The 9,736-nt window shown below is 45.7% G+C and overlaps 1 protein-coding gene across 1 annotated transcript in view; it reads left to right on the top strand.

Moving 5' to 3' along the window:
* Positions 1 to 443: 443 nt before the first annotated feature.
* klhl24a (kelch-like family member 24a) overlaps positions 444 to 9,736 on the top strand; it is a 37,267-nt gene continuing 27,974 nt past the window's right edge. The window contains exons 1-3 of the mRNA XM_063219564.1: positions 444 to 673; positions 2,443 to 3,471; positions 7,494 to 7,678. Coding sequence (XP_063075634.1) covers positions 2,540 to 3,471; positions 7,494 to 7,678 — 1,117 coding nt within the window. The 5' untranslated portion in view covers positions 444 to 673; positions 2,443 to 2,539. The remainder of the gene's footprint in view (positions 674 to 2,442; positions 3,472 to 7,493; positions 7,679 to 9,736) is intronic.

A 9,736-nucleotide genomic window follows, 5' to 3' on the forward strand; every position in this document is an offset into this window, starting at 1 on the left:
GTTACTAGTCTCAGAAGCAGTTGTCCACATGTTAATTAGTCTAATTATGGGAATGGGCACAACTGTAGGCTGTGGCCGTGCTTTTAAAATCAGTTTTTTCCCCTTTGTAGACATTGGTCTGTAAGTGTGACATGACATGTGAGTTTCTTCACAAAGTAACACAGATGTAGCCTAACCTAGGCCTAATATGCTACTGTAGGCCTACAGTCCGTCTGCTAATCTAACACCTACACTCGCACCCGGACAGACAACTTTACTGGTTTTCAACTTCCTCAAACGGTCGCTTTGGCTTCCTCCTCGTTGTTTTGTTTGCAAACAAGCTATCCACGTGGAATGTGTCTGTGAGGGATTTTGGGAAGTGTTGTCTCACAGACTTCGAATATTTGAATGACATCACGCTGAGAAATACATTTCCCATGAGCCAGCAGTTCAGTGCCGCTGGAGAGGTGCTGAGGATGTGACATAAATAACCCTGCACTATTGTCCTTTTCCAGACTTCTTTGTGCCAGCTAAATCTCTGCGAGTCAACATGTCACGGTCATCACGGAATATTTACCTTTCCACGTAGACCCAACAACTTTGATCAAGCAGACTCTTTGACACTTCTTTGACACTTTCTATTACTTTCCAAGAATTTTCCCCAACTGCTGTCTATTTTCTTCCAGAGGACAAGGTAAGACAACAGATCTTGCCACGAAATGCGTCACAGCATCTTGGATGTTCTTATCGCGCGTATTTATAGATCACCAAATAATGTTGTTACAGAGGTATGACATTGTATCCATTATGTCTAAATTTGGTGTGGTGAGATGACTGAACTGCAAGGGCCTCCATGGCCGCTTATTTGTTTTAAGAGAAATGGTGCTGTTGTTTTTCTGGTGCTTTCGAGCTGTCGATTCACCTGTAACTTTTGAGGTAGCTGTCCATGGGCAATGCCTTTGTTAAAGATAATATAATATACTTGTCACGTCATACACTGACAAGCATATGTTAAACTTATTATAAATCACTTGCCTATAATGTGTTATGGACGCTCTTTTCATGAAATATAACGGTGTTGTTTACGGGGGTATTCTAATGTTAAACTTTTTTGCGCACAGTGTTGCGCGTAATTATTCTGTGGTAATAAGGGTCAGTCATTTGGTCCGAGTTTGTAATGAATAATGTAACGCACTGTAAGTATCCTGCAAACAACAAGATGCCAATCATTGACACATAAAGTCAGTATGTCGGTCAGATAGGTTACTACTGAGGATGAGAGGAAGAAGATTAGGCAAGATTATGAGCAATTTTACATGTTGAAACAACAGCCACAAATCATTTCATAACACTAATTATTGGACTTAATATCAGACAAAGCCTTGATTTGAGGTTGAGAAAGCAATTCAAGTACAAACAAGTTGTGGTTCACTGTTCATTTTGATTCACCATTAATCATCATTAATCCCAAAATATTGCTTAATTTAATACACAGTGATTAATATACTGATGCTCAGTCATTTGGCTGTTAAGCATCAAGCCAAACCTTTAAGCATCAAACAAAGAAAAAATTGTCACTTGAGGTGATCAATGCCTTGGCGCCAGGTGAGGCTTTGTTCTCTCCTCGCTTCCTCTAGCCCTATCAGAGCGCAACCAAAACAAACCGGATTGACACCTCACTTCTGGTAGTTGCACAACCAGGCGCCCTTGTTCCCTTTGCCTCAGGGCATGGCATGGCATGGCTGTTGTTGAGTGAGCACAGCACGCCACATGGCTTTAGGAGTTGATTCCAGTTAAGTCCCGGAAGGTGCCTCTTTCGGAGAATTCTCTTTGTTTACCCCACCTGGTGGGGATGCAAGGAGGTTGCTCACCTGAGGCACTGGACCCGTGCTGAGCTGACTGCGTTAGTTAGTATGTGATTCCTCTCAATTGAACACATCCAGGTTCTTTAGAAAATAAACAGCCTGTCACTGCACCCATATTTCTTATTTTAAAACATCTTGGTGCACAGGTGTGAGGTGGTAGACATTTCAAGGGCAAGCACATCTCAGGGTTTTTTTGGGACAGATTTTCGGGCAAAATATGTAATACTGTCTTTGTTTTGGGATAAATAAAGCGCCTCCACCTACTTTAGTCTATACACTAATCAAAATTCTCATGATGTGGTGGACTCTCTTGTGCTGGACTTGTATATGATGTGTGACTTAGGCTGGGCAGGGTGGCTGGAGGGAGGGGATGGATGCAATGATCTATGTTTGTGTTTTTCTTTTGAGCAATTTTCATGCTGGCATGACAAAATAATAAAGTCTATTCTATTCTACTCTACTCTACTCTATTCTACTCTACTTTATTATATTCTATTATATTCTGTTCTGTTCTGTTCTATTCTATTCTATTCTGTTCTGTTCTGTTCTATTCTATTCTATTCTATTCTATTCTATTCCATTGTCTTGGTTTCTCCAGGTGTTTGGTGGAGACTGAACCGGCCCCTCTGTAGACTTCAGGCCTGTACAGGCTGTAGGGACTCAGTAGCACTAGCAGCAGCCACAGGAGGATAGCCATGGTGCTGATCCTGGGCCGCAGACTGAACTCGGGGGACTCGGGCGTGAGCCGGGACTCGCCGGCCGTGAAGCGCAAGGTGTTCGAGGTGGACCCCAAGAACCTGGGCGGCGGCGGCGGCGTCGACACGTACGACTTCTGCTCGGGCGGCCTGCACGGCGAGGGCATCCTGCAGGCCTTCAACGAGTTCCGCGACAGCCGCCTCTTCACCGACGTGGTGATCTGCGTGGAGGGCCGGCAGTTCCACTGCCACCGCGCCGTGCTCTCGGCCTGCAGCAGCTACTTCCGCGCCATGTTCTGCAACGACCACCGCGAGAGCCGCGAGATGCTGGTGGAGATCAACGGCATCCTGGCCGAGGCCATGGAGAGCTTCCTGCAGTACGTCTACACCGGCCGCGCCAAGATCACCACCGACAACGTGCAGTACCTCTTCGAGACCTCCAGCCTCTTCCAGATCTTCCCGCTGCGCGACGCCTGCGCCAAGTTCCTGGAGGAGCAGCTGGACCCCTGCAACTGCCTGGGCATCCGCCGCTTCGCCGACACCCACTCGCTCAAGCAGCTGGCCAGCCGCTGCCGCAGCTACACGCTGGCCAACTTCATGGAGGTGGCGCAGCACGAGGAGTTCCTGGACCTGCGCAAGGAGGAGCTGGAGGAGTACATCGCCAGCGACGAGCTGACCATCGGCAAGGAGGAGACGGTGTTCGAGGCCGCCATGCGCTGGGTCTACTTCGCCACGTCCGAGCGCAAGCCCATGCTGAAGGAGCTGCTGCAGCACGTGCGGCTGCCGCTGCTGCACCCCAACTACTTTGTGCAGACGGTGGAGGGCGACCGGCTGATCCAGGTGGACCCCGAGTGCTACCAGCTGCTGCACGAGGCCCGGCGCTACCACGTGCTGGGCAACGAGATGATGTCCCCCCGCACGCGGCCACGCAGGTGAGCTGGACGATGGGCAAGCAATGGGGGCCGCCATGGGGCAACAATGGGGCCGCTATGGGGCAGTAATGGGGCCTAGGGCAGCAATGAGGGCAGGCATGGCCTATGGTCAGGGAGTTGGAGTGTAGATCACAGGGTTGCAGGTTCAATCCCCACGCAGGTGAGATGGATGATGGGGCAGCAATGAGGCCTGGGGTAGCAATGGGAGCAGCCACGGTCCAATAGTTAGGGCAGGGCCGGGGAACCATTTTCATTTCGAGGGTCACTTCAAACTGTATAAAGTCCTCAGAGGGTCGTGCTATGAACACAAACCAGGATTTCCCCCTGCACATCAGGGGTCATTTGTCCCGAGCCCATGGAGACAGGGGGCTCAGAAATGGGCAAAGCCCTGGAGGTAGGGGCTGATGGATGCAGGGCCTTACAGTACCTGGACAGGTGCAGGGGGAGGCATGGTCTTACCTGAGCAAGGCCAGAGGGATTGTTTATTGTTTATGATCATGTGAATGATCATGTGAAAAGGGAATGTAACTTGGGCCACAAAATGCACCTTATTTGGAATCTTTTAGACCGTTTGAATTTGAAAAGTGAAGACATTAATCCAAGGCGGAGGTACCGGTACACGTTTTTTACTTGCGCCAGCTCTTTACACCCAAGCAAACATATTAAGACCTTAAGTAGCCCCTTCTCTCAGATGAGGGATCTTGCTGTAGGGATTAAAGATTTAGAATTCTAGACATTGGTGTCTGTGTGTGTCAGTGTGTGTAACTCAGGCGTGCGATTTCAGTCGTTAATCGCAGACTGGAGCCACACAATTAAAGGGTGTTTAGCTGCACACCCTTTGCCAGATTGAACACATGTGTGCAATATGAGCGAGGAGGAGGGGGAGGTTAGATAAGATGGCCTCCCTTGTATCTCTGTGCCAAGTGTCTGGTCATGTGGCATCTGCTTGTCCCCTTTTATGTGAGTCTCTGTGTCAGTTGTGGTAGCGTGGAATGACCTGTGTGAATTGACTCTTTGTAAGAATGATAAAATCAGTTCAAGCTTTTTTTGTGAATCAAGCTTCTTTATCTGGCACCACTAAGGCTCATTTGACTGAATGCAAAGTTGCCAAACGGTTACGTGTCAGAGCGAATGGCTCATCTGCGCGGTCACAGATTCTCCAGGGCAGAGAAGAGTGTTCAAAGACCTGTTTTTTCTCTTGCTGTTCCCTTGCTATGAGGGAAATTACAGTGACTTGTTCATACATATTCCGCCCAGCAACAAAGGTGTTGCAATCCGCCATAACATGTCATACGCCCTACTTTTCCCCTTCCTTGCCTTGCCTACTTTCTTACCATTAAAATAATAAGCAGAGTTGTATGACGTAGAAGTGGAATTACTCTTACAGATGTAATAATTACATAGAATTGTGATTTTTCTTTTTTACATAGTTGAGACCATAACCACAGGTGTTGTAATTACACCTGTATGAGTACTTCTACTTCTACTTTATACACTACAACTCTGATAATAAGGGTAGTAGCATGTGTACTAACCAGTTGCTTTGTTTTACACCTACTGAAAGGATTTTCTTGGTCGGTAGGGGCACCAACCTTAGCAACACTAACACCATTGTTCTATTAGTGGAACCTTTCACTAGGACTTATGAGATCATGTACAAACAGCAACCAAAGATGTTTGTCTCTATAATCTTAAAACAACTTTAAACAACTAGTGCAGACCTCCAACAAGGACGTTGTACGGTAGAACATTTGACTATGTTACACCCTAACTCTTTTTTAGTCTTTCTGCCTTGTTTTTGTGGAGTTAGTCAGGATCACCACCAAAATTAAATCACTTGTTCCTTCTGTCATTTCCAACAACTCCACACAAAATCCATTCATAACTTTTTAAGTTATCCTGCTGACAAACAAACCAACGCGACCGAAAGCATAACCTCCTTGGCGCAGGTAACAATAGGGAACAATTAGAGCTCGAAGGATTACATACAGTAGTCACCTCGATGACAAGAAGATCTGCTCTGAGGAGAGATCTGTTGTCTGCTCAGAACTTCTAAGAGTGTATCAGCTGCTATGCTGAAATGGTGCTATTACCAAAGACGTCCTTATATTTAGAATAGAGAATCTTTGCTATTACGGTTCTTCAGTCCGTCAGTGTTATGTTGAAGTAGAGTAGAGTAGAGTGCTTTATTGTCACTATAAAGATACTGTGAGATGTTGTTTGGAAGCAACCCATAGATGCCCACAAAAGTAAAGATATGTTAAACAGTATAACTATAGTGTGGGGTCCACTTATAGCAATGCGGGTAAGAGGGTTCATGCGCTCGCTTAGCAGGAACTGTGAGTTTTGAGGCACGTGGCGGCGGTTGTCCACGAGCCACATTCTAGTTGCCTCACCCTTAGACGCCCGGGGTGTCAGTATCCAGGCAGATTAGACACCTTGTCTCCCCCTAACCTCACCCCCTACACCCTCGCTCCACCCGCTGCTTTAGTCTTCCGAGGCCACGCAATCGCAGCATCACCCAGGAAGCCCTCAGGGCTGTCTCATTGGCAATGCATGCCTCTCTCTCTATCTCTCTCTCCCTCTCTCTCTCTCTCTCTCTCTCTCTCTCTCTCTCTCTCTCTCTCTCTCTCTCTCTCTCTCTCTCTCGTTCTCTCTCTTCTTCTTCTTCTTCTTCTCTCTCTTTCTTTCTCTCTTCTGCTCTCTGTCCGTGACTTACACACCCACACACTGTCTGTCTGTTTGTCTCTGTCTCTCTTTGTCTGGCTGTTTGTGTGTCTATGTGTGTACATGTCTGTGTGTGTGTATGAGTGTGTGTCTGTGTGTCTCCATGTCTGTGTGTGTTTGAGTGTTTGTGTGTGGCACGGTTTCCTCACCTGTCTGGAGACTGAGAGAGCTTTTTCTGGTACTTTCTAAAGCTTCAAAAGGAGAACACTACAATTATCCTACCAGTGTTGTTGACTCAAAATAAACCTCTTCATCATTTTCCCCCTTTCATGTATATCTATCCAGATCGTGTTTAGTGTCAGAACTTGTAGAGAGAAAGCGTTGTGAGGAGGATGCCTTCTAGGGCTGTAACGATATTGTATCGAACCGAAAAATCGTGATACACAGAGTCACGATACTGTATCGTGATACAAGGAGGCAGTATCGTGATGTGCCGTTACAAAGTTTTGTTTCTCATCAGTCCAGAAAAAAATCAAATGATGTGAAGTGATAGTGCTTCCAAGCTTCAAATCATCATCATTATTACATGTAAACTTCAAAAAAAATATTATGGCCTATTGTAACATATTGTTCCTATAAACTATCAAAGTTTGTATTCATAATTTTATTTTATAATATTGGAAAATGTGAAATCATGTGGCGTATCGAACCGTAGGTCAAAAATCGTGATACGAATCGAATTGTGAGTCGAGTGTATCGTTACAGCCCTAATGCCTTCACATTATACTTATACTGAAGCACACTTGATGTGACCACCACCTCTCGACACCACGCTGGTGTAAGTGTTACTGCTGTGGCTGTTGCCTCAGTCTTTCCCTTTGTTGCCTTTGGGTTGCCAACTTGGCAGCCACTAAGATATGACAGTTTAAAATGGCGGCACACTTTGAGGGGAAAGTCTCACCCAGTTCCTCCCTAATTTGTGGTGTGAATTACTTTTTGGGGAAGTCAGTTGTTTCCTCTCCCCCATCCTAACCATACAGTATATATCCCATTTATTGACTTTGTACCTCACCCCCGCCCCACCACTCTACAACGCCATCCTTTTCAATGTCATAGTTTGTCTGTACATTGTACAACAGTTTACATTTACATTGTACAACAATGACAATTAAAGCCATTCTTTTCTGTTCTTTCCTCATCCCTACCAATATATTTACACACACACACACACACACACACACACACACACACACACACACACACACACACACACACACACACACACACACACACACACACACACACACACACACACACACACACACTCTCTCACACACACACACATTCACACACAGGTCCACAGGTTTCTCTGAGGTAATAGTGGTGGTGGGAGGCTGCGAGCGAGTGGGTGGCTTCAACCTGCCGTACACCGAGTGCTACGACCCCGTGACCGGCGAGTGGAGGTCTCTGGCCAAGCTGCCCGAGTTCACCAAGTCCGAGTATGCTGTCTGCGCTCTGCGGAACGACATCCTCGTCTCAGGTGAGTGAATGTCTCTTAGTAGCCTCTTTATGCAGATGGGTCCGCAAGGGGACATGTTCAGTATTTGCTGAAAAGACTCATGCTTCATACTAAGTAACAGCATTGTTATGACATAACTGACAGGCTTAAGTAGCAGATTAACCCATTTAAGCCTGAGAAACCTGCTTAAAAATACACCTGCTACATGCCTAAGCTCTTTTTGGGAAAAGTTGCCCTCAGCCTATAAAAACCTAAATTTCTCAGCCTCCGAAGCAAGTAAAAACATGAAATAAGTTGGAGTCTAAGTCTAAGTCCCTCATCTTACATTAGAATGTGTTCATTCAGCCCTGGAATACCCACATTTCTTATAAAAAAAATCTCAAATCTCATGAGCCTGAATGCTGCGTCCATGCAGCTCCAGGTGCCAGGGACAATGTTGCAGTATCCAGCATCAATGGGTTAAGAATTTGTCATTACAATTTTGGTGATAATAACCTAATAACAGATGCGCTGTGGAAAGGGGTTAACGGGACAGGCTGATAATGTTAAACAGACCTCAATCAAGGGACTAATGAATATAAAAGACAATGAAGAAAAGAGGAGAAAGAACAATACATTGCATTCTTGGCTTCAGAGAGACCATTGCCATGTTTGTTGCCCCCCAAAAAAAGAAAACAACAATGAAGTTTTTCTTTCTAATGATAATACCCGTAGAGAAAAACAAAGAGTAAAGAAAGGCACAAAAAACAGTTGTTGTAATAGTTGGAGCTGATATGTTTTGGCTTGACTGTAATTTCGTAACAGAGTTTTTTACCAGCAGTACTTCAGCACAACATGCGCAGCACTGGGTAGTTTCTAAGAAAAGTGAAGAAACGTGTTGTTCACACTGCACGTGAACTGTTCGCTGTTCGTTTGAGCACCCTCAGGCCTTGTTGCCTCACTGGGCCCAGGGCCGGCTTAACGTACAGGATAGATATGGCTGCAGCCTAGGGGGCCCCGTCTGCCAGGGCCCACCTGATTGGCCAAAAGTGAAAAAAATTGTAGAATTGTGACAACACACAATATTGAAAAATGTATCTGTTGTGTTCAGTACAGTTGGGAGACATGTTATCCTGAATTCCTAGCTCGTAATTATGACACTGTCTACGTAGGTTTGTCACAAAATTTGCCGTCTGGGGGGGCACAGCTACCTGTAGCCTAGGGGCCCCTAGCCATCTTAATCCGGCCCTGACTGGGCCTGTGTTGATCACCGCACTGCATTGTGGGATGGGCACAGGCAGAGAACGGCCATCCCATAATAATAAGCTCCCTCGTAAAGAAACAAGGAACCCAGCAACACTGGCACATGTTTCAACTTGAGCTGAACGATCACGTCATTCCTGGGCTCATACTTGCTCTGCGAGTTCATTTCTTAGCATGTGATCAGATCACTGCACGTCTGATTTGTTTTGTTTTGTTCTGTTTCTTGTGTGTGTGTGTGTATGTTGTGTGTGTGTTTTTTGATTCGGTTGAATTTCATTGTGGTTTAGGAACTTAATACTTTGTACCATTTATAGTCAGATGTGAACAAAAGTTATTTTTAGCGGCCTGATGTGTTTATCTACGTAGGTCTGTTGAGGTAAGGCAATAACATTATGGGATTGCTATGTGAGTCACCATAGCTAACGCTGCAGTCGCCGGCCTGTACACTATAAAACATTGCAAGCCAGATGAACATAAAAAAGTAAGTTACCTTGCTGCCTTAAGTTCGTAATTTGACTCGTAATTTAACTTGAGGCTTTCGTACAACATACAAACTTAAGGGAGCAGGGGAACTTACTTTTTTACGTCTAACTGGTTGCAATGTTTTACAGTGATACGATTGGTTGGTAGGTGCCAGCTTGCTCTCATGTTCGCTCGTTCGTGCGCACTGCCCTAAATATCCGCCATCACCTTTCGAAGTGTTTACCCAGAGTAGAGCTTGAAACAAAAGCGGTGACAGCATATTAAAAACAGCTTCGGAACCGACCAGCACAGAGCCGCCAACCACCAGTTGGCTGTCAACAAAACAAATGGGTTGGAGTCGGATCAGGGGGAGAT

Source organism: Engraulis encrasicolus, chromosome 16, assembly GCF_034702125.1.
Source record: "Engraulis encrasicolus isolate BLACKSEA-1 chromosome 16, IST_EnEncr_1.0, whole genome shotgun sequence".
In the NCBI taxonomy this organism is placed as follows: domain Eukaryota; kingdom Metazoa; phylum Chordata; class Actinopteri; order Clupeiformes; family Engraulidae; genus Engraulis; species Engraulis encrasicolus.